Source organism: Notothenia rossii, assembly GCF_949606895.1.
Source record: "Notothenia rossii genome assembly, chromosome: 2".
Taxonomy (NCBI): domain Eukaryota; kingdom Metazoa; phylum Chordata; class Actinopteri; order Perciformes; family Nototheniidae; genus Notothenia; species Notothenia rossii.
This window is the reverse complement of record NC_136904.1, coordinates 30,430,903-30,456,379: the sequence shown is the minus strand read 5'-3', so window position 1 is coordinate 30,456,379 and position 25,477 is coordinate 30,430,903. Positions and strand designations below refer to the sequence as shown.

Below are 25,477 nucleotides of genomic sequence, written 5' to 3'. Positions count from 1 at the left end.
TGTTTTCATCCAAGGCACCACCGCCAGGTGAATGTTGGAAGCTTGGAGATGAATGGAGCTGGAAAGAGGTGCTAAGTAAAACAACCTTTTGAATCCATTGCATGTGATTGATGTAGTTATAAAAAGTATATCATAAGCTGTCATTACAGTCTAAATATCTAACAGCAAAAGGAGGAGAGGAGATGAGGAGAACAGAGGAGAGGAGACAGCAAAAGGAGGAGAGTATGAGGAGAGGAGAACAGGAGAGGAGAGGATACAGCAAAAGGAGGATAGTCTGAGGAGTACATTTTTGTACATAGGATAATAAAGATGATCTTAACCTTGAACTCGATTCATGACCTCATTTCATTATTAAAACCTTAATATCAAATTACAGACTGGATTCAAATTAGGATCTCCAAATGTGTTGATGTAATGTTTGTGATAAACTGAAGGATAAAGTGTTCCTTTATGTGTTGAGAAAATTCCCCTCCCTCTTAAGCCAAGTAAGGTGTTTAAAAAGCCTCTTGGATCAGCTGGAAAATACATCATCACAAAGCTGAAAACAGCTGTTTCACTTTACTTTTGAAAGATACGACAGAGACAAAGCTACACATATATGATGATATTATAGAACATGGTGCATTGCTGCAGATTAAACTACCCAACGGGATATAAAAGAGGTAAACACATCTACAGCAGTAACATGCAACATACATTTTATTGCACCAGGAGCTATCTTGGGACTTTTACTGCAACAACGTTGACTTGCCTGTGAATACAAAATAAACCATAGTGTTGCTGATCTACAGTGTTGTCATTCTTCTTTCAACAGCAAGACCGCTAACAAGTATTTACATATTTAATATAGTTTAGTTTCTCGCCATCCCAAACGTAAACATTCAGCCACGTGACTGCGCTTCCGAGCCGCTCCGATTACAACCGAGCCGCTCCGATTACAACGAGAGTTAGAACTAGAACGTGACGTCATATTTACATTAGACGGATCCTTTCTAGCCATAACCGGAGCCCTGCCCCTACAGCCCCCCCTGAAGCTCCGCCCCTGGGACAGATCAACTCAAAATGAATTGTTTTCATCTGGGGACCGCCCCTTTGCACATCCCCTTTGCGCATGCGCAACATCCGTTCTGTCTTTTGCCGCCTTCTCTCTGACACTGACTGTGGAAACTGACTGGGGAAAGTCTATTCTTTGGTAAGTATTTTAGTAGTTTTTTAGTAGTCTCTAGTAGTTTAGAATGTACCCTGTTTCCAAGTAATGCCTTTTCATAATATCGACAATAATATTTGAAACCACCGTGTTATATTTTGCTCCGTTTTTAGTTGTAAACGGCAAGCTAGCTATGGCTAGCCAGATAACTGGTAGCTAGAAGCTAGCTTGCTACATGTGGGTAGCATTGAATACCTGCTGGATAATGGAGATCAGTGGATTGTATTATATTAGATTTAATGTTATTTTCATTGAACACAGTACACCGAAATTGAGTTTATATCCAACCAAAAAAATGCAAAGAGTAATTAAAGTGCATGAGGTAAGCGCCGCCATTTTCTATCATAATGCTCAGGTCTGTCCATCTCTCCTGGCCTTAGTGCAGGCAGGCAGAGGAGGACTGTAGGAGTTCAGTTGAGTTTAGGCACTGGTCGTTTTTTTACTGCCAAATATTTAATCTAAATAATGAGATAATATATGTGCTGAGTCTTTTATGGGTAACCTCACTCACAAGCAGGCACCCACAATTGTGCAGAAACGTAGGCCTAAGTTACTTTTTTGATTCCATTTGACTTCTCAGAGTAGTTTTAATGCTGCATACTTTTTGCTCGTACTTGAGGTAAACCTTTAGAAAAAGAGTCATCACTTTGAATTTGTTAGATTTGGGTTATTCTCCCGCAGCCCCCTTATATCGTCTCCACACTTAACACAATGGCTAATGCTAAAGCTAACGCAGAACTCCCGTCAACTTGTAATAAAGCTAAAGAGACAGGAGCTAATTTATACAGAAGTATTTACAGCGTTGGCCTACAGTGCAGCGCGCTCCAGTAAGTGTGTCTTCTGCTCTGTGAAAATGTTAATAACGGTCGTACACGGTTTAACGTGCTGCGGCAGAGCCCCCCCCCCCCCCCCCCCCCAAATTACTTTAAAGTTACGGCAGACCCACTCTACCCACTGAAGCACACGCACACTGCTTGATTTCTCGCTGGACTTACTAGCTTTTCAGACCCTCTTAGCGACTTTATTTCTAAAAAGCGACAAGTGAAAAATCTAGCGAGTTATTTAGATCATCAGGGGGAAAGCGGGAAATCTACACCAATCTATTATATCGTAATTTATTCCTTCGCTGTTCACTCAGCGGGGTCTCAGCACCACGTCTCCCCCTCTCCTCTGGCGCTGTGCGAACACAGGCACGAGTGAGATTGAGTTACTATGGTTACAGTTACGCTATTCCTCTGAAACTGTTCAACACAAACAAAAACTGACCTGATCCAATTCAAACGGTGCCATTACTACAGAGATGTGGTATGTTCTTAGGTAATTACAGTGGAACTATATGCTCAATGTAACAGCATAAACACCAAGCATAATTATAGTGTAATAATATAGTATTGTATTAATACATTATAACACTTATTTTGCTTACATTTATGGTACTGTTTGAGACACATTTATATAATTCAAATCCCAAATATTGCAAACACAAACATTAAATAAAGAAGCACAATTTTTGTAAACTATTTTAAATTAGATTAAATGTCAATGGTGTCTGTAAAGTGTGAATTTTCCTTTTCTTGAATACTTTTATTAAACATGGTCAACATTCATTTTCAGACGTTTCGTGATACTTTCAGCCTCTTCTGTATTTTAAGATGGTACTGTTGATCATTCATTGCAACATTTGCCCAACTAGATGCATGTGGTAATGAATAATCATACATTTAGCTAGCTAATGGTACATTTTCCGAAATAGGTTTATGTGTTATTAAAATTTCGGTGTAACATATTTGACATGCTTTCATGATTGGATTTCCGTTATGTAGCTTCAGTGTTGATGTAAAATGATTGTTACTCTATTCTAAATGTTAACATTGTATCTGTTTTCTTTGGTGAGAGCTCTAATGTAATCTTAACTAATGCATTTGTACTCACATCTCTAATATATTTATCTCTTATTTTGCAGTTTCATTTGGTTACCAAGCTACTTGTGGCAACCTCCTAATGATAGTAAGTAATAAGCTATTTTGTCAATACTGGCACAAGCTGATCTGTATCATTGTCAGTTGCTCAGTCTGAAATGTGCTAATTGTCTTTATTCTTCTTTTCAGATTATGAATGTGGCAGTGTAAAGTCTGCAGTTTGGAACTAGCTAGCAGGTATTTGTTGTTACAACTTTTTAGGCAGACCCATGGGCATTTTAGGGGCAGTTATCGCTATCCATGTCCATACACAGATTGTCTGTGTACATTTGATAAATGGAGTAAGCTACTAAATCACACATACAAAAGTCATGCTAAACAGCAAACTCCAAAGCCAGTAGAAGTAACTACATTCCAGTGTCATGTGTGCTCTTGCAGAGAACTAGCAACAGAAAGAGATTTTTTTCAACACATCAATGGATTTCTCAGGCATGATGAAACAGTTCTGTGTATGTTTCTAGGATGCACATTTAAAACTAACATTCACAGTACATTCAACACACACAAAAATAGGAAACACAAGGAACATACATTAACAGACTTTAAAGCCAATGTCGTCAGTACAAGCGGTCAGTCAGACAGTTCAGCCGTTGGGCCAACAGAGTCTGTGGATACAGATCATGAATATGAAACACTAAATTGTGGTGATGCTGCAGGAATACACCTGCCAAATTTAATTGAAGAGAAAATTGCTGGCATTTTATTGAAGTTGGAAAATATTGTTCACATTCCAAAGGCAGTTATTGATGAGGTCGTTTCTGAGCTTCACTACAAATTAAGTACAGCATCTTTGCCTGTCACTAGAGCTATTGTTTGTGATGTATTCCAAAGTCATAAACTACAAGCTGAAGAGTCAGTAGTTGATGAACTTTCCACTGTTCTATGTAAATGTAATCCGTTGGGCATAGCTATTGCAAAGGACGGCCCTCATGCTACTGCATATAAACGTAGACAGTACTATACCTCTCATTTTGGGGTTTTAGAACCGGTTGAGTACATACTAGATGCCCAGAGGAATAGGACATTTCAATACATCCCTCTTACAATCTTTGCAACGTTTGATTTTGCATGTTTGTATGTGTTGACTGTTTTTATTATTGTCAATAATGATTAATGGCTCCACAATCGCAATTTGAATTTGCCAATTATCCTACGTCCCAATTTGGTAATAATTCTGATAAATAAGTAACACATTGTTGTATTTTGTTTGTCAATAATATTTTTAAGGTGAATGCAGAGTTCTTGCGCATCACCACCAAGCCACTGCAATCGAAGTTCATGTATCAGCTGGACCACTTTTCCGACAAGCTGCTACAAATCTTCACCAGCAAAGGAGGAGTGAAGGGGAAAAAGATAAAGGAAGTCCTTGCAATCACAGATTTGGTTAGTACAAATGCATTTTTCGTCAGATACCATGTCCTGCTTAGGGACATTTCGACTGATACAACCTTTCTGGTCTTCAGACAACCGCTCTGTTGCACCCACATTAACTAAATTCTGTCTTGATTTGTCGACCCTGCTTTAGTGTGACAACATCAACACCAGGAGGGAGTGCATCCTGAGAAGCCTTGTAATATACCTAAATGAAGATCCAGACTCGTTCTTCAAGGAGTATCTGGTAAGTTTATACAATATTTTTCCCGTGTAGCGTTGAACAGTGTCACCCTAATTTATTTAATACCATGGCATGTATTTATAATGAGAACATCCTATGGCACACCACCATCCATACCCAAGGCTAGATGTCTATAATGTCAACTTCTCGCTTGTGTGTATTACTTAAGAATCTAACCTGTGTATCCTTGTGACTATTATTATTTTGTTGTTTTGTTTCCCATTGTAAAGCGTCCTTGGGTCTCTTGAAAGGCGCTATAAAAATTATTATTATTATTATTATTATTATTATCAATAAATAAATTAATGTAAAAATAAATACAGGAATAAATAAGGAAATAAATAAATAAATATGGATATTAATGAATAAATAAATGTATACATTAATTCATAAATGTAGAAATAAGTAGGTAAATGCATAAATAAATAAATATGGCAATAAATAAACGTATCAATTAATACAGAAATGAATAAATACATGCTGAAATAATTAAATTCTCGAATAAATAAATATTGAAATACATATAGAAATAAGTAGGTGAATGGATTAATAAATACAGAAATACATGTTTAAATTATTACAGGAGTAAATAAATAAAATAATAAATAGATTCTGAAATAAATACATGAATAAAATAATAAATATAGAAATAAATAGGTAAATGTATGAATAAATAAGTAAAAGTTGATTAGCAAACAGGACATACATGGATAACTATCTTTATTAGATTTAATTTATTTCTACATTTTTGTACAACTATTTATTTCTGTATTTCAGGCTCTGTATGTTGATAACAGGGTGTCCGCGGGGTCTTAAAAAGTATTAAAAGTTGATCAATCAATTTAGCGAAAATTAAGGCTATTAAAAAGTATTAAATGGCATTTTCCAAGGTATTAAGAGGGTCCACAGCAACGACAACATGAAACAGTGAAACACCCTTTAATTTACTGAAACGACATGTCGGGAAACCCCCCAAGGCGGCCTCATGCATAGCGCGCGCCATAAAATGCTGCTTATTATTTTAAGTTTCATTGCCTTGCTCCGCTCTGTGGGGGGGGGGGGGGAACTAAGCGACTACTGTAACGGGTCCCGAGGTGGGTAGACCGGCATACGCAACGCTCTGGGGGTCCAACGGCTCCGTGTGTAAGCCCTATATGATCATTTTCTGATAACGATGAAATAGCCCGCCTCCCTCTCCCCGCGTCTCCTGCTGCTGCTGGGCTGTCAGAAGAGGGGGAGGAAAAGAGAGGCAGGCACCGTTTATTAAATATTATTATATTATTATACAGAGAACAGAGTCGTTATCAATTTGTTTGAAAGCTCAATAAATAACAAAGAAGACCTCTGACCGGCACTTTTCTAATTTTGTACGGAAGATTTAAACTTTAACGGACATGTTGACCGGCGGAACATTTTTTTTACGGAAACTGCCGCACGGTCCCCTCGTCCCTTGGAAGAGGCGGAGAGGTGGGTGTTTTTCATCTGCTGTGGACTACCGGAGAGATATACAGCAGGAGAACACGCCGTCCACCGCGGAGAATAAACAGAAGGGCAACCATGCTCCGGGGTCTTCTTCACTGCTTTTGGTGTATTTCGGGAGGCAGCAGCGCCACTTACAGGCCTCGTTTCCAGCATTTCCAGCCGTCTAGTGTGAACGGACACGTTAATGAATCGAATGCGTGTGAACGGAAGCCTTTTTTGCGCTTGCGTATGCGTTTTACCGTATGCGTCCTCGTGGGGCCGGGGTCTAAGCCAAACTATATCCGGTCACAGAGATCTGCTATTTTAAAGTAAAGTCAACAAATATCGACCCTAAATATAGTCTATATTAAGAACGAGAATAGTCTTAACATATATATCCTTTTTTGTAAACATATGACAAATGTGTGAGGGTGATGACGTCAGAGCATCGTCCTATGTGCCAGGGCTTAGCCCCGGACAGCCCCAGCCCAATTTAACCCCTGGGTATTTGAGAGGGAGCTCCTACACTGTAAAAAGAAAATAGTTGGATCAACTTAATTGAATTACTTCAATTGGTAACACATAAATTAATTAAGTTTATTCAAATAAAAATAGCAAGTTAGACTGACCCAATTATTTTAAGTCAGATCGAATTACTAATATGTTAGTTTTCAAATAAACAATTTGCATCAATCAAACTTAAAATGAATGCACAACAAATTAAAATGTCCTTGTTTTCCAACTAAATTTTCTGCTATATCGTAAAGTAAAATACTGCTTCCTTAGAACCCAATATTCTGCCTTGAGGTTAAGAATATTTTTATAGTAACCTTAATGTGAAATGTAAGTTTGCTCAACATAATAAAATATTTTTTTTACAATTAAAAATTTAAGTTGGCTTTCAAAAAAATATCACATTTTCACTGTTTGTGAATACTTTATTATATGAAAGTATAAAACGCAATATGCCGACATCTTCCAACACATTGAATGCATACAGTTTACTTTTTTCTTTAAACACATATGCACAACATGCATTACAGTTTAGACAACAAATGTAGATTTTAGACATTTTGAATTGCCTAACCATTCCTGTAACTGCATGCATTTTTGATGTAGCGGTCAACAAAGGTTGCTCATCCAGGATAGCTTAAAGGACAATTACATTTGAACAAATATGCATTTTAACAATCACAAGACTAATGCATAAAAAGTGCATAACAGTTTGGGCAAGCAAAATCTTTCCCATATAGAACCAGTTTTTACCAGCATAAGCTCGTAGACACAGTAGTAACAAAAAAAATAAATAAAAATAAAATAAATAAAAGGCCTTTCTTCAGTTTCGGCAACCGTACAAAAGCGTTTGTACCATACTTCTGGCAGCCGCCAGTTTTTGAAAAAAGAAAATCCTGTAAGTTAGTTTCACAATATGACTTACAGGTCGTTTTTTTTACTTCAAAAAAAAAGAAATAAAAGTATAGATGAAAGGCACTAAATTTACGATTTAAAATCGGACACACAACAGTGTGCACAATTGATAACACTTGATAACACATTAACACCTCAGTAAGGTATTTGAGCTCTAAGCTCAACATTTCCCCAGAAAATGAAGGAAACATGTTTGGAGAAAAACTCCTGCACCTCCAAAAACCTGCAACAAAATCAAGTATATCTTGTGGTTTGAAGAATATTTGTCTCTCGATTGTCTCTTTAACCACACAAAGGCAAAAACACCCAAAGAGGCTTCAGTTTCAAGTCTTAACATTGTTCCTCCCTAGGCCATTTTTGGGTCCAGAAAGGGAATCAATTGTGATGCGTGTCATTACTGCGAGCTTTGAAGACTGCCATACAGATTTTGGACTTTGGGGGACATCTTGTGTTGATCAAGCTCCATGATGATTTTCTGGAGCACTTCGAAAGTAAAACGAAGGGGTTTGGGATAAGCTAGGTTAAGTGCATATAGCAAACCTAGAAGCAGGGCACAAGCTGAGGCAACTGAAGTCAGTCCATGCAACACCTTCACGCCCTCGATGACGATGCCCATGTCTTCAGGTGGCTCCTGCGGTCCTTCCCCGTCCCTTCGAATGACAAACACTGCCACAGTGAGATGCTCCAGGTCCCTTTGAACGTCCTCTGGTCCAGAGTCCGAAAGTACATGACACAAAACATCACTGTCATCACTTTGTACTTTTATTCACGCCTCACATTAAAAAGACAACTGCAAAATCACATCGACTTCATTTCACTGAATAGTGCTATATGGATTGGAGCCTTTTAAAGGCTCAGCCACACATCTCATTATTGGCAAAGCCTGGTATCGTGAAAGGGTCAAAGTGTGTCTTGATGTTTTGCAGGACTCTAGACTAACCTTTTCACCAGTAGCTCTACGCAAGAATCACTACATATATTATAAATACAACATGTAGTCAATCCAACCAGGTTTCAGTAATTATAGTTGACAAAAATGTCTGTATGTTTTACAGGATTAATATGAGATGAGCAGACATGCAAATTGCTGTGGAAACTTACACGATATTCCTTGATCAGGTCATCTGCATCCTCGCCAAGGAAGAAGATGAGGGCTTTCAGGACACACTCCCTTCGAAGATGAATGTCCTCAGTCTAGGACAATAAAATCTTGATTCATTTAATCTTCAAAATCTCTGAAGACAGGTGTCCCTACTCCTAAAACTTAAAGGAATATTTTTAATTTTTAGCACTTTGCAAGGCAACAGAAACCTTCCCTTTAACTGTGCGTGCATTTTTAATGAAGTTAGGGGCATAGGTCGCTCATCCGGGTTATCTTGGCTCTAGCACTGGTAGCTATGGGGAACATGTAGCCTGCCTCCACTTACAGCAAGAAGATAAAACTAAACCAATCACCAAACACTTGTGCTCGTTTATTTACCACATTATGTTGCGCTCGTGATTTTTGGCACATACATACATACATACATACATACATACATACATACATACATACATACATACATACATACATACATACATACATACATACATACATACATACATACATACATACATACATACATACATACATACATACATACATACATACATACATACATACATACATACATACATACATACATACATACATACATACATACATACATACATACATACATACATACATACATACATACATACATACATACATACATACATACATACATACATACATACATACATACATACATACATACATACATACATACATACATACATACATACATACATACATACATACATACATACATACATACATACATACATACATACATACATACATACATACATACATACATACATACATACATACATACATACATACATACATACATACATACATACATACATACATACATACATACATACATACATACATACATACATACATACATACATACATACATACATACATACATACATACATACATACATACATACATACATACATACATACATACATACATACATACATACATACATACATACATACATACATACATACATACATACATACATACATACATACATACATACATACATACATACATACATACATACATACATACATACATACATACATACATACATACATACATACATACATACATACATACATACATACATACATACATACATACATACATACATACATACATACATACATACATACATACATACATACATACATACATACATACATACATACATACATACATACATACATACATACATACATACATACATACATACATACATACATACATACATACATACATACATACATACATACATACATACATACATACATACATACATACATACATACATACATACATACATACATACATACATACATACATACATACATACATACATACATACATACATACATACATACATACATACATACATACATACATACATACATACATACATACATACATACATACATACATACATACATACATACATACATACATACATACATACATACATACATACATACATACATACATACATACATACATACATACATACATACATACATACATACATACATACATACATACATACATACATACATACATACATACATACATACATACATACATACATACATACATACATACATACATACATACATACATACATACATACATACATACATACATACATACATACATACATACATACATACATACATACATACATACATACATACATACATACCGGTAGGAAAGAGCACAACGGGCATACACAAACTCACGCAGATGGGCTTTTCAGTTTGTAAACAAGATGTTGGTGACTATATGGAGCAGAAGAGAGATTGCTGCGTAGATACAGAACTGTATGGATTTGAACCACAGAGGAGAAACTACATGTTTTGGAAGGAGAGCGGGAGAGGAGAGGCTGGTTAACAGCCTGGGGACGAGGAGAGAGTCATTAGCGGTGTCGATGTGGGGCTTGTCCACCTGCCGACAGCAAACCAGTGCCTTTGAGTACACCGGGAGCTGCCATCAATTGGAAGGTTTGATATATCAGGCGAGAGGACAGTACAACAGATTGTGTTAAAACAATCTGTTTATCAATAATCTGTCACTCAACCGGCAGTTATTGAAACTTTCCCACGTATCCACTCAGTACATCAGCCTCAGCCTCTCTCCTCACCAGCTCCCCTTCCAAAACATCTAGGTGCTCCTCTGCTTATTCTGGTTCAAATCTATACAGTTCTGGATCTTCACAGCAACCTCTCTTCTGCTCCTTATAGTCACTGACGTCTTGTTTACATCCCATGCGGTTTCCTACCAGTATGCATTTGGTTATAAAATAACACGTGCCAGAAATAACGAGCATAACATAACTTGGTAAATAAACAGAAGCGTTTAGTGAGTCGTTTAGTTCATCTTCTTGCTGCCAGCGGAGGCACGCTATTGATCCCCTTAGCTACCGGCGCTGGAGCTAAGCTAACCCGGATGATGCATCTTTAATAGATAGGGGTACTGTGACACCCTCTAAGCAACCAAGGAAACTTGTTACTTTTGATGCTCTAGATGTACCTGGTCCAAAATGTCCATGATGTCAGCAGTCTTTCGGCGTGTTGCTCCACCTTTGGCACGGATGACTCTGATTAGCTGACTTGATTGGATGTCTAACTGGGCAAAGAACTTATCCTCAAGAGGAACAGCCATGAGCCTCAGGAACTCTGCATTGATCTAAAACAGATGACAATGAATAAATAAAAAGGACATGCAAATTACCTCACATACAATCTCAGTTTTAACAACGTAAACACTGAAGCCTGCATACACAACAGGCAAAATGTCAATGCAACGAAAAGTTTACTTGAATATGTAAATTCTGTCAATAAACTGTTCAATTTGTGTCATTTCAGTTCCATTGTTACCATACCTCTTTCTGATGGAACAGGGCAGGCCACCTGTCTTTAAAGTCTTCAATGCTGGGTTCTTGGTTGACCACCTCTTGTCGCCTGTAGGCAAACGTGCAAGCCATTTTGTTCGTGATTACCCTTTCATTGTTCCTCATCTTGACATCCGTCAGAAGTTCTATTCTCTCTTTTTCCATGCTGTCCTCAGTTTCTCCAGTAGGGAAGGATGGATAGAAGTTGGCTTCGGATCGTTTTGGCCTCTTCACCTTTTTAGCAGGGAAAGCATCTGACGTTGATTTCGATTTCAGGGAATTTACTGACAGCTCTGGACACCCCTGCACTTTGAGTTGAGTCCGGTAGTTCCCCATTTTGTACTTCAGTCGCTGTTTCCAGCCATAGCAGCCATTGAATGAGCCAGGCTCTTTTAAACAAGGGTGCTTTTTGATTAAGGCCTCTGCAACTGTGCAGAAATGTGCATCCTCCGGGTAGGCCTTATATTGGTAAATTTCTTCAACTACTCTATTCAAGATATCTGATTTCATTCTGGAGCTCAAGGTCAACAACTTGTTTCCAACCTGGCACTCAGAATTACCTTTCACTAACTGCAACTCTGTGTCGTAGGAAAATTGAGGAATTGGAAATTCTTCTGGCCACTGCTTGGTTCGAGATGACAGAGACTCGGGGGATGAAAGCAGTATAGTATCGTTTGATGCCAGTGAGACACAGTCATCCGACTCGGGTGAAACAGAAGCAGAGGATGCAGTGGCACTGATCAAGGTTGTTTGCTGGATCACCTTGATTGTCCCCAAATTCTGAAGTTCAGCAGTAGAGTTCAGATTGAAAAAGTCATTGCCAAAATCTTGGTCCATGTACTGCAGTTTCAAGCTGCACTTTAATCCGAATGTACTCCTTATCGTGCCGATAAGGTCATCTAGTGACTCTGGTATGCCATTGGGAAGTGTCAGTTTTTCAATGTTGTTGTCCCCCAAAATCACTTTAAGTCTGGCAGTCGTGGAATGAGCCATGGCAGTCTGAAAAGAGAGCAAAAGCACAATAAGGTGAGGCAAATCACTTTAAAAAATACTTAACTATCCCTTAAGGGCAATCAATAAAAAAACAAAAAACACCCACATGCAGTTAAAAGGTTCTCATAATTCATGTCCTGTAATTTACCTTCTGTAAGTGGACCACCTTTGGCTTGTATTGAGAACAAAATAAAACAACATTACATGGAGAGAGCTCACCCTTTAAACATGGATATATCTTTTCAATGTGACAAGACGCATCCCTCCAATTTTGTAGTCCGCCAGTGGGTATGTATCATGTAGTTCTTGTGGCTCAATAAGTTCCACTTCCTCGACTGGGGATGGTTTGAGATCAAAAGCTCTATAGTGTTCAATATACCATCCAATGAGCTTCTTCACAATGAAGATCAACTTGTCCTGCAGTATCACCATTTGGATGATTTCACTAAACTCTGGCAGTCCTCCCAGTGAGCCTTGGATCAAGATCATTCCACACTTGTAGTTTAGTCCATCATATGTCACGCTTTTGGCCAAGCCCACTGTGTCCATATCTGAAGACTTCCGTCTCAGAGCATTTGAAATGTCCTTGTTAAGAACATCGATGTGTACAGTGGAAACATTTGTCACTTCCAATAGAGGTCTGGTAAAGCTACATGCATGCAAATGATGGGCAATCTGATACTGATGTCTCTCTGAAAGGGAAAGTAGCACGTTTTTGAAGCACCTGATATTCCTGGCAACTCTTTTAAAAAAGCTATGCTTTGCTTCAAAACGCATCGTCCATAGGGAAACTAGTGGACCAAATTGATGGATCAAGTATGGGTAATGTTCTAAGAAATGGTGTTTTGGTTTAAGGGGACAGTCTGGGAAAACCTCTTGGAATCTAATTCGGTGCTCAGAGATCTTAAAATCAAGATATGCAATGGAGTCCTGGGATTGAATGGGACTGACTACTAGATCCACAATGTCCTTCAGGTCTGTTAAGATCTGCCAAGCTGGTTCCTCACAGGGAACTCTCCGCCCAATCAACAAAGGCAAAAATCTGATTAGACTCCAGTTCTCATGCGCATTTCCCCCAACAGTTTTTCTGGACCCAAAACGGAGAGGCACAGGATGAGGTCGATTAGTTTTGTCAGCCCACTTAAAGTTGAAAGATGATATTGCATCATTTAATGTAGATAATGTGGTATACTTTTTTTTAATGAATACACTCAGGCAAAGTGCAAGTTCAAAAGGAACAATACCTTCGAAAAGATCATGCACGATATCGGGAGGAAACCCAGAGGTAACGTCAAAATAGGAGAGGTGCTTTGATAAAATACACTCTGATTTCACACCATAATAATTGGGCAACCCATTTTCCTCAATTGTTCTTAAATGATCGGCATGAATGTCTTTGGTTCTCAAAGGAAAGACGCCGCTTCTAACTTCTTGAGTCTGGATGTCTGCTTTTTCTGCAGTGCAAAATCTGCATACATATGACCCTGAGAAATTCTCAACAAATCCAGCAATACCGTGTGCCCCAAGGTTGTCAGCAACCACACACTGAACTGTGCCTTTTATTGTTCTGCCCAACTTTGACACAAATATCCCTTTCTGTTCCAAAATGACAAGATCGTTAAGAAAAGGTTCTAACACTTTATCATAGCCATAGCACTTCAGATCAGTACTTTTAATTAAAGCTGCCAAATAGATGGAGGACAAAGCAGAGTTACAGCCCGGTGGTAAATTGCCCAGAATCCAATACAAACCACAGATTTTATGCTTCCTTCTGGATGTACCAAGGGGATTACATATTTCAAAATCGTCAATATATAATATCAAGGAAAGGCTTTCCTGTTTAGACAAAAGTCCATTTTCTTTGAACAAGGCACCATCAAAGAAAGATCTGTATATCTGTGCACAAGTTCCCTGTGATTCTTTATCTAAAGTATTCAAATTAACAGCCTGATCTAAGATTGTCTGGCAGTCAAGAATTTGTACCAAAGACTTTAAAATTGAAATATATTGGAATGACTTTCCATTCTTTTGGTCTAGTATATATTCCACTGGTTCCACTACATTAAAGTGTCTCTTATAGTAAGCCTTTCGCCTCCAAGCACTGGAAAGTGGGCCTTTATCTCCAATTGCTTTTTTAACAGGGTTTCTATCACAGAGTGCACTGGCTAGTTTTTTAACCACTGACTGGTCAAACTGGCAACCATTATCTTGTAATACTTGGTTAATAGTCTTTTGAGTGATTGGCAGAGAAAGAGAATCAATCAAATAGTTAAACTCCTGCAGAAGTTCATCTACCGCAGCATTTGACACAAGAAAGATGTTTTCTAACTTAAGAAGGACTGACGCAAGTTTAAGCTCGATATCCTTCTCCAAGTTCTCAGAAACCCCATCGACAAAAGCAGAATCTAAATTGTCATTGCTCTCTATACGTTCCCCATCTGAAATATCACTGGCAAGACTGGCAAAGGATTCTGTAACAGAATTAATACCAGGCTTAAAGATATTCCCCGTCCCAGAATGTTTCCTGTATTTATGGCTTTTGAAGTTCTCATATATATTGGTTTTATATTCGCAGTCTTGGAACACGCATGTAACAGTCTCCTTATTTTTAAGATGATTAAAGATGTGTTGAAAAAATTCCCTCTCAGTGCAGAGTTGATTATGAACACAAATATGGCATGTGAACGTTGATGCAGCTTTGTTGATAGTTTGTTGGGCAGGGTGATTCCTTGATAAATGACTTAGTAGGGCATTCCAAGTCTTGAATCTACATGTACAATTTAAATAGGTACATGGATATGAATGGCCCCGTCCATAGTGCCTATGATTCAGTTTGTAATGCTTGAGCAGCTCAGATCTTCTTCTTAACACAATCCCACAGTCCTTGCATCTCCACATGAAGCGGAAAACTGAAAAAAAAACAAAGAAACTGGCTTTATTGGGAGTTCCTTTGTAGGTTGAATTTTTAAGGAGATAGTGGTGGTGGAGCCAATTGTTTAAACACAACAGTCTGTTAATGTAGCCAGCCCTCTCAGAATAAACCTTAAGGCAGTTTCTCACACCAGGGGCCTCATTTATAGAAGATGGCGCACGCCACTCTAAGCACTTTTGGATTTATAAAAAACAAACTTGACGGGAGAATGTGCAGTTCTCCACGGACACTGATCCAGGCGTACGCACAGAAATTACAAATGGTGACGAAAACGCGAGAAACTACGTTTTTGTGTAAAATGTATACAAATATCACGTCATGTGTCAAACATAAGTTACTTTGCAAAAACGGATGAATCCATTCTTATGAATAAATAAAAACCCAATACATTTCACAGGGAATGACCAAAAAACAGGACTCAGCGATCATGAATACAAACATATCTTATTGCAAAAGAACAATTGAAATATGTTCTGAAATATTGAAACCATACCTGCATGTTATGGAATTTATTCTCATTAATATTAACATGAACAGCACATTACAAATTACGTTTACAATGATGCAGTTTTCGATGCCTCAGTCAGGCATATAGGTGTGCAGTTTCATATTTTTCACATATTGTGTTCATTTTTATGGCTTCATGTTCGTTTTATATGCGTCTTCAACGTGTACTTTTGTTCTAAAGCACGAACCGTTTTGAAAGTGGCTATACGTTCACAGTGTGTTCTGACAGCATTTGCCACGATCAACTTGAGTGATCATGGCAAATCCTGACCTTGCAGTCAGTGTAAACAAATACTAATTTGGGGTGTTTCACTGACAATTTATGGGCCTTACATGAAACTGCAAAGGTTGCGACACATTTAGAGTTGATTGTAATTTATGAAGTCAAACCAGCGTAGAGTGTCCACGTGTTATATAAATCTGAAATATATTGATGCACAAGAACTTTGGTGTTTCATCCGTATTCCACCTTTTGACTTGAATCATAAGCCCTTTTTTTAAATGAAGCCCCTGGAGTAGCCCCAGTTTCATTTTATAAATCACAATAAACTCGAAATGTGTAGCAGCCTTTGCAAACTTCATGCAACGGCCATAGTGCCCGTAAATAGTCATTGAAATGCTGCAAATTAATATTTATTCACACTGACTGCATAAAAGGTGATTGTTGTAAATGGTATGATAAATATGAAACTGCATCCCTATCTGACTGAGGCATCAAAGACAGCAACAGTGTAAATGTAGTTTGTAATAGCCTACCATTCACCTTAATATAATTGAGAATAAAGGCCATAACATGCAGGTATTGTTTAAATATTACAGAACATATTTCAATGGTTATTTGGCAATAACATCTCTGTATTCACGATGATGAATTGTTTTTTTTTAAAGATTGACGAACAGTGCCTTAAGGGATAGGTTTACAGTTATCAAGTCTGTCTTAAGGGAAATACACACATGCCCATTGGAAGCAATTTGTGGCCATTTGATTGTTTTTTCTGTCAGTACAGGTTGTAAAGTGCTCACTTTCCCAAATAAATTTAAATATAAATCAACTGTTAAAAACTTTATCTTAAGCTAAAGCAAGACTTCAACGGTCTGAATTCATCAAATCCAATGTGGATATCTTCAAAATTATTATTATTTTTTTATCTCTGAGGCTCAGTTTTCATTACAGTCAGTTCACATTCAGGCCTAGATAGGATTTCTTAAATAGTTTTTTCAGATTTAAGCTGCAATGGGTTACTAATTTGTGAGCATTAATACTACATTTTGCAAAACTATGAGTACATTAACAAAACACTGTCCTGTACACGCTGTCACATTAAAGCCAGAAAAAAATCACTGTCTTTAGCACTCTAATTCTGCAGTTTAACTTACCTTTGGGTAGTTTGATGAGTTGTGTCCAGGGCTGATGTAACCACCACCAATCAGGGAAAGAATCATGAAAAGCAAATTAAAAATGCATTAATATTAAGCAGTGTTTCCCACAGACCAGGTAGCAATGTGTGGTGGATTTGTTGGGGGGGGGGGCGCGATTACCGGCTGGCGGAGTTGTTGGGGGGGGGTGGGGGGGGACCATTTAATTTCGAAAATTAAATGGTCAGATATATACTGTTGTGTTAACATTTCATCGATTAAAAATGCGTTAGAACACGTCCATCTCGAAGACGAGTTCGTTCAGAATCAGCTGCTTATCGCAGGTCGACTGACTCGATCTCCTTCTCATACACTTACGTGTTTAATTTGCGTGTGTTTAGACAGATGGGCGCACACACACGCGCACCAAGCATCACCCGCATTCATTCATTCTTTTAAACACTTACTCACGGTAAAACTATTATATATATATATATATATATCATATATATATATGGTATAACTAAAGTAAATTGCGCCGGGCAGAAGATAGGGCCCTTCTTCTGTTTGGCGCACATGGCTAATTAGCATACGCGCACAGGACTGTCGGAATGGGAACACGTCGGACTGGCAGCATTACGGGGGCGCGATTACGGGCTGGCGGAGTTACATTTTTTACATGCTCTGCTGCTATTCCTTTTAGGAAGCTGCTATTATTATATCTGCTGCTATTCCTTTTAGGAATTCCTTTTAGGAATAGCAGCAGAGCAGTGTTGTTTAATAAGCGCCGGACTCACCACTGTGCGTTCATGAGAACGACGTGCACCCTCTCTCATCGCCTGTGTCTCACTAAATACGTTAACGGAGACGGCAGTAAAACACCCAAACGTCGTAACAGAACTGCGAGCGCGCAGCACAGTTGCAAACACATGTACGCTTAAATGTATCCGTGCTAATGTGCAAATAAGCAGCTTAACCAGTACACAGTATGACATACGTTAACTTAAGACTACTTTCAGTAACGGTATTACACCACGAGAGCCCCGCGTGCAAATTACTTGCACAAGTTACTCACCTAGCATTTACTCTCACAGTCCGGTAGTGTCCTCTAGCAAAATGCTAAATGAAATGCCACATTACCTTTAGCACACCAGTGGTTTAAACATATGGCTAACACATTTCACAAAATCAGTTAAATGCATCGAACATGTTAAAGTTAGCATGACTTAACTAGCTGGTCCGGTTCAGTTAGTTAACTAAAGTTAACCCTTAAGACGTACATTTGACCCATACAGGCAGAACATTTGTTATCTGACAATTTAAATGTGTAAAACATGACTTTGTCTGCATTAAACTTACCGTTTTTCAGAGTGACCTTGACCGCATGGACGATGAGATTGACGAGGAGAAAAAATGGCAGCTTCAGCTAGAAAAATCTTGCTGGAAAAGACGTTGACGTTCAACGTCTACGTCATGACGTTAGACAGGAAAACCTAATTGAAGCGCTTGCATTTGCATAAGAATAGCAGGTCAATGTAGTAAAGCACAATTTGAAGTTGATATAATACACAAAAGTACAGTGCCGTCGCTAAAGCAGAAATCTGAATCAGATTTATTCAAAAAAGTGCTTTACTTCAACTTTTCCAAAATATACTTTTTAGAGTGTATATGGCATTACCCCGCTGAAGCTCACCAAAGTTTAATATATTTCATAGATCAAAGTTTTGTCAATTGTTTCGTTTATTGGTCAAATACTGGTTTCTAATGGTTTCTGAGGAGTTTTACTGGAATGAAAGAGCACAGAGTACAGAAGCAACAAAGCAGCATACTGCATTAAACCTGACCTTCACAGAGAGGTTGAAGTTCATGTGGAAAGGAGGCTTCAGTAGTCTGTCTGCACTCTGTTTAGTTTTGCTATCTTACTATCAATACAGTAAATGTGAGGTAAAGTGTGTAGCCAATGTAACCCTACGTCTACACTACAGGCATCAAAAAATGCTTTCAACGCTTCGCCCATTCACTTGAATGGGGTGACGTAGAAGATTTTGAATCTTCGCCGAACTGCATTGTGGGGAGCATGGCATGGCTTTGCAAGCATCACGAGCATCTATCGGCATCAAAAGTTGAACAATGTTCAACTTTTGAACAATGTTCAACTTTTGAGGCTCGATGCTTGGCATCAGCCAATGAAATCCCGTTTATGCAAATCCCGCCAGTGCAAGCGCAGCCAATCAAACCGCGTGCAAGCTGGGAGAGCCAGACCGCAGTTCATTTCCTCATATTCCAAACGAGATATGACGGTAGCAAATCACCCGGTTCTTTACGACCGGAAATATTTACCGGGATACAAACCGGAGGAACCAGGCATGGAGGGAGGTGGCAGAGACAGTGGGTGAAACTGGTCGTTTTTTCGCCTGTTTGGAGAGTTTATATCCAGTTTACTTCGTTTTAACATTGCTATTGCTTTGTATGTCGGGGGCGGGAGATTCATGTGATTGGTTGCTCGCAAAAAATCGCCAAGCTTCAGACACGCCCAGCTCCAAGATTTTTTCATGCCTGTAGTGTAGACGGGCCGTAACCGGTTAGAACTCAAAGTTGCGATGAGGTCTTAAAATGTATGGAAAGGGTCTTAAAAAAGGTCTTAAAAGGTATTAAATTTGACTTCAGGATTCCTGCATATACCCTGGATAAGGTTGGAGGTCCTTATCTCAGTTTAAAGCAGTATTGGTCAATTAGGCGAGCCAGACAGAAGCAAATCTGCTTCTCTAAACTGCAGTTGATGGTTTAAGAATGCTTATTTATATCATACACAGTTTTCTGTTTGTGGGGTTCAGCTTTTTACTTAACATAAGTGTTTGTGTTGTTTTCAGGCGTCCGCCGCTGACGATGCAGAGAGGGACATTTCCAACACAGTCATGGGGATTTACACGATCCGAAGAAACGGGGATGGGGGGCCGGAGGACGTGGGAATTGTTATCGAAGGCACTAAAGTCATGGAAAACGTAGGCAGCGTCATTGTGCAACTCATAATGCTCTTGGGGCTCATTTATGCCCTTGATCTCAGCTTCCCGGACAACCTGAAGTACACCTTTGAGTTTCTACAGAATGTCGTAATGAACTTGGATGGGCACAAGCTGAATTCAAAAATACAGCAGCTGAAAATCAAGCTGTTTGCATAAGAGGTGAACAAGTGTATAGTCAAGTTTCCTTAACACATATTGAGCTTTTTTTGTAATTGTAGGTTCAAAGCAAATGGCTACACTACACTTATTCAATTACCAAATATACTGTAGGGTTTGTGCAGTGCGCTCTTTTATATATCAAAACCACCCAATGATATTGCTTGTTTGGAGAGCAGTGCAAAGCATCCACCTTTTATAGTGTCTTTGTTGTTTGTGTTACTGGGAGATCTAGAATAGCTGGGTGTTCATTTTTCACCAGTTTCGGCACTGTTACGGGAGTGCTATTTGCACCACTTTAAAAATTTTCTTTAAAAAAAATATTTTTACATCTTGCTCTGTGTTTTCAAGTAGAGCTAATATTGAGATGTGTATATAAATACTGATGATGAATTGAGGATTACTGTCACCTTCCTCATCCATGATTGGCATTATTATTATTTTTCTGAGTTGCTTTTATCTCCTGCTCAGTCTGTTTATTGATATGTTTTATAAAAAAAGAAATGCAGACAGACAAATAACTCTGACAGAGAACTTTGACACTGTTCACACAAGTAAAGTGAGGATTGGCTATCCACCTCAAGGTGTAATTGTTATCTGAGAATATTCAATAAAAATATCTCAACTAGGTTTTGTCTCATGAGGGGAGAAAAGTGAAAAATAATTATATTTTTACATTATTTATTTACCAATTAATTATATTACTTTGAGTTGGACAAATGTAAATTCATTTAATTTACTTAACGTAATCATTTTATTTCAGCTTTATTTGATCAAAATGAGTTGGACTAAATCAATTTAATTGTATTAAATGGATGTTTTTAGTTTCAGTTGGGGCTGGGAATATTTATTGGATGGAAATCCTGCCCACAATTGAATTGAGTTCATCCAATGAGTTATTTTTTGGAGTGCAGTTTGTAAAACAGTATTCAATGTGGGATAGAATCATACAGTGGAGGTATGACTTTGCAGCATTGACAGTTAAGAAAAAGGTCTAATTTGTTTAAAATGTTGCAAGTTGAATTTAATGGTATTGGATACTTTCTGGATATGTTTCTTAAAAGTCAAGTTCGAGTCCAATATAACACTCCCTGTTCAAGATACTTGAACTGGGAGACTAGTTCTATTTCTGCTCCATTTAAAAATACATTGGATCCTTTGATTTTGATTGATCGTTTACTGAACATCGTCGTTTGCATCAACATGCATACTGTTTTTGTTGTACTCATACTGTCAATATGCAGATTGTGTTATCTAGCTTTAGATAGAATGTTTTTTCTTCCTCTTTGCATAATTTGCATTCGCAATCCTTTGCCAGTAGGTGTTTCCACAGTCCTTGCGGTTTTCCAATTGTTCAACTACAGATGTAGCACTGAATTTCAGACTCCAGCTTACAGCTTCCTGCCTACGACCTGCCTAAAACCAGTATAGAGTAGAGATGTTAAGATTCACCGATTCGCATCGGTGCACCGGCATAAACGTTCAAGATGCGAGTGCACCGGTTGAAAGAGTGCACATCGGCTACAGTTTGGGTTGAACCGGGTTGAACTCGCGATGCATCGATTGCGTAGCGTCTTTGCATCGGTAAAAAACCGATTCATTCATATAAAATCCCCTCATCTTGTCAACGCTCAGCAGACGATCTTTGATATTTGCTTCGCCACTACGGAGAACGAGAGTCTCAGTTATCAACACACACAGAAGTTGAGGAGAAAGAGAAACACAGCGCACCGAAAAATACCTACAAATCAAACGTTTGGCAACATTTCGGATTGTTCAAGAAAGACGGTGTAATAGTAATTTATGCTATATAGTTGACCGCAGGTCATGGAGAGTAATAAGGTATCCGTAGACCTTTGTATGAGGTATCTTTATTACTTAACAGGTCTACAGCCGTGATACATAGATCCGTCCTAGATGCGGACTTGCATACAAACAGTATCACTTCGCAGCCGCACCCCATCAGTAACGTCCTGATGGTATATGTGCGCGGCACTATTACTACAGACGGTCAATTTGAAAAATCACTCGCAAATTGTTAACGATGCCGAGCCGCTTTAAAGTACACAAGTAGTACGAGGAACTCAGCGACGCACTTAAAGAGGCGACGTGGGGTCTGCGGCTGAAAAGAGAAACCTGAAAGTGAGACATATGAGTTAAATCACTCAGTGAGGTGTTCTGTCAGAGAGAGGTGTTTAGCTTACAGCAGCCTGTGACGGCCAATAATAATTTAAATGTCTTCCTTACTGTAAGCAGTTATGAAATACCTGTTTGTGAAAGGTTATTTGTTTTCTTTATTGTTCAGATAGAAACCAATGCTTTCTGCTCACTGGTGAGTTAGCCTCTGAGTGTTAAGCACATCAGGCTGGCAGCTGTATGGGCATTGCTCTATGGTAGCTGTTATTTGCACATTGTTAATCATGAGCAATGCATCCTTACATTGTTTAACTGTGAGGTGTTATACAATTGTACTCTGGAGAGCTTTTAAAGGTAAAAAAATAAACGGCATGATGGGATGTGCAGTACCAAATATGTAAAGCACTTTTTTGTTAATGTATGATTTGCTGCATATAAGGAATAAAACAAAAATCCTCTGTCGTACCATATTGAAGTATCATTATTTTTGCATCGTGTTGAATCGCATCGTATCGCCCCGAATCGCATAATGTTGAATCAAATCGTATCGAATTGTATCGCAACAGGGGTGAATCGTATCGTATCGCATCGCCTGGTGTTTCAAAGGTATCGTTAATGTATCGTATCGTGGCAACGTATCGAGATGCGCATCGCATCGGCCTCAGTGATGGAGATGCACATCCCTAGTATAGAGGAATGTTAAGCCCTCCCACTATTTTCCAAGAGGGCGTTGCCAGATTTTCAATTTCAGGTTTTAACCAGGAGATGGCGCTTCATTCACAAATACAGAAAGACAAGTTTCATGGACTTTCAGTTGTGTTTTGAAGAGCATTTGAACACATCACTATTTTAGATCAACTAAAGTATATCTAATCTTGTAATTCAATAATATATAGTCTTATATATCTAAAATAATCATAATTATAATGTAATGTTTACATTACACTTCTTTATTTGTTATGCTCATACTTTTACCTTTACAATCGTTTGCTTTAATATGCAGTATATTTTTTGTATATTTTTGTGTTTGCTTCCTCCTGCTCCCTTTCGGACACATACTGTATGATTTATTATTATTATTAATATGAAGATATTATTAAGATAAGATAAGATGTTACTTTATTGATTGAACATTTTAGTTTAGAATGTGCTGTCCCACGGTAATTCAGAAGGCTCACAGGTCACATTCCGACCATTATTTAAAACAATAGGTGCTTTCACACCGTCTACAGTTTGATTTGTATAGAGCAGGGTTTGCCAACACGTCGATCGCGAGCTACCAGTAGCTCGCGGAGGTTTTCCGAGTAGCTCACCAGAGGGCGCTAAAGTGCAGTTGACATGTTGAGACATATTTATTTATGTAGTATATTTTGAGAGTAAGAAAGATAGAGAAAAAGAGATGTAAGATGCAGTCATGACAACTGAGGAAGGTCCGTCAAAGAAGAAATCTAAAATATACTACTTTCATGACGAGTGGGAACATGAATTTTTATTTATGAGCATCAAAGACAAGTGTGTGTGTTTAATTTGTGGCTCGAGTGTTGCGGTGGGGAAGAAGGGAAATGTCGAGCGGCACTTCACAAAACTTCACGAAAACTTTTCAAAGGAGTATCCCGCCGGCAGTTGCCTTCGCGTTGAGAAGGTACAACAATTAAAAGCTACGCTACAAAGGCAGCAGTCATTGTTCACGAAGCCTGCCAAGAAAGCTAGCCTAGCTACAGAAGCATCGTTCCGAGTCGCTCAGTATTTGGCAAAGAACAAAAAAGCTTTCACTGATGGCGGTGTTCTTAAGGGAGGGATGTCTGTTATGGCAGAGACTTTGTTCAGAGACCACAAGAGCAAGTCGGAGATAATGTCTGCCATTGACGATGTGCAACTGGGAACTGGGACTTACTGATGAACACCTCAATGACTCAATCAGAGTGAATTTGTCAGGATACACACCCCAGTACAGTGCTCTGGTGGATGCTATGCAGTGCCAGGTGTCACATTAGCTGAGTCAGGAGAAAGACAACAATGCAGTGACAGACTGAATGTTTGAAGACATATGTTTGCTTGATGCAAGTTGAGAAAAGCACAAGCCATATTCCCATTTTACATGTGAAACAAATTTGTGAAATGCTTGAAATAATTTAAATTATAGAGCTAGAAATGTTATTATTACAATTAGGAACTTTGCACTCTTATCTGTAAAACTGTTTACTGTAGTTATTGATGTTAAAGCAGAACTCAGTATTGCATGGTGATTATTTGTCTTTTTTTCTCTTCATGAGAAAGTCAAGTTTATTCATGTTAATGTTAATGTTTCTGCTCTTGAGTCACGAATGTGATATGTGCACTGAAATCTATATAAAATAACATGAGTAGCTCTTGGCCACTTTCTTTTTTCAAAAGTAGCTCCCGGTTAGAAAAAGGTTGGAGACCCCTGGTATAGAGGGACCTCTGTGGCTGAATGGCCAGATTAGGTGTGGCGCATTTATCATAGGTGATCAGAGCTAACTGCCTGCCGTCAGATTTCATTTAAAAAACAGATCTGATTTTAAGACTACTTCAGCGCTCATAAAGAATGATAAGAATAAGAATAATGCATATTGAACTGGTTTCATTAATTAGTGAGTTTATTTAACACTAGAACTGCCAATCGGGTCAATTTTTGTGATG

General features: G+C 38.4%; 2 protein-coding genes across 4 annotated transcripts; one reads left to right on the top strand and one right to left on the bottom strand.

The window, feature by feature from the left end:
* The first annotated feature begins 1,036 nt into the window (after nt 1–1,036).
* On the top strand, nt 1,037–25,182 carry LOC307028735 (uncharacterized protein). 3 transcript variants are annotated; one of them, XR_013805090.1, is made up of 7 exons: nt 1,037–1,192; nt 3,171–3,214; nt 3,316–3,363; nt 4,414–4,569; nt 4,712–4,804; nt 8,315–8,413; nt 8,810–9,327. XR_013805090.1 is itself a non-coding variant. In XM_079664003.1 (6 exons), the coding sequence occupies exons 4-6, from the start codon at nt 4,465–4,467 to the stop codon at nt 20,678–20,680; spliced, it is 507 nt and encodes a 168-aa protein (XP_079520129.1). In that variant the 5' UTR covers nt 1,037–1,192; nt 3,171–3,214; nt 3,316–3,363; nt 4,414–4,464; the 3' UTR covers nt 20,681–25,182. The 3 variants fall into 3 exon arrangements, 1 of the variants encoding a protein (XP_079520129.1); XM_079664003.1 differs by lacking the exons at nt 8,315–8,413; nt 8,810–9,327 and adding an exon at nt 20,372–25,182; XR_013805091.1 differs by lacking the exon at nt 8,810–9,327 and having other exon boundaries at nt 1,041–1,192; nt 8,315–8,441.
* Nucleotides 8,061–20,352, bottom strand: LOC307028734 (uncharacterized protein). The gene is made up of 4 exons (XM_079664002.1): nt 17,523–20,352; nt 11,705–12,712; nt 11,353–11,508; nt 8,061–8,884 (listed from the first exon to the last, which is right to left on the bottom strand). Exons 1-4 carry the CDS (start codon nt 17,586–17,588, stop codon nt 8,705–8,707), a joined length of 1,410 nt encoding a protein of 469 aa, XP_079520128.1. The 5' UTR covers nt 17,589–20,352; the 3' UTR covers nt 8,061–8,704.
* Nucleotides 25,183–25,477: the final 295 nt, after the last annotated feature.

Bases quoted from the DNA above. Each gene is read 5' to 3' on its own strand.
- LOC307028734 (XM_079664002.1), bottom strand. From the start codon at position 17,588: ATGATTCTTTCCCTGATTGGTGGTGGTTACATCAGCCCTGGACACAAC. The intron at 11,509-11,704 runs GTATGGTAACAA...CATCTGTTTTAG, and splicing joins CCCTGTTCCATCAGAAAGAG to ATCAATGCAGAGTTCCTGAG. The intron at 8,885-11,352 runs GTACATCTAGAG...TTATTGTCCTAG, and splicing joins TCATGGACATTTTGGACCAG to ACTGAGGACATTCATCTTCG.
- LOC307028735 (XM_079664003.1), top strand. From the start codon at position 4,465: ATGTATCAGCTGGACCACTTTTCCGACAAGCTGCTACAAATCTTCACC. The intron at 4,570-4,711 runs GTTAGTACAAAT...ACCCTGCTTTAG, and splicing joins TCCTTGCAATCACAGATTTG to TGTGACAACATCAACACCAG. The intron at 4,805-20,371 runs GTAAGTTTATAC...TGTTGTTTTCAG, and splicing joins CGTTCTTCAAGGAGTATCTG to GCGTCCGCCGCTGACGATGC.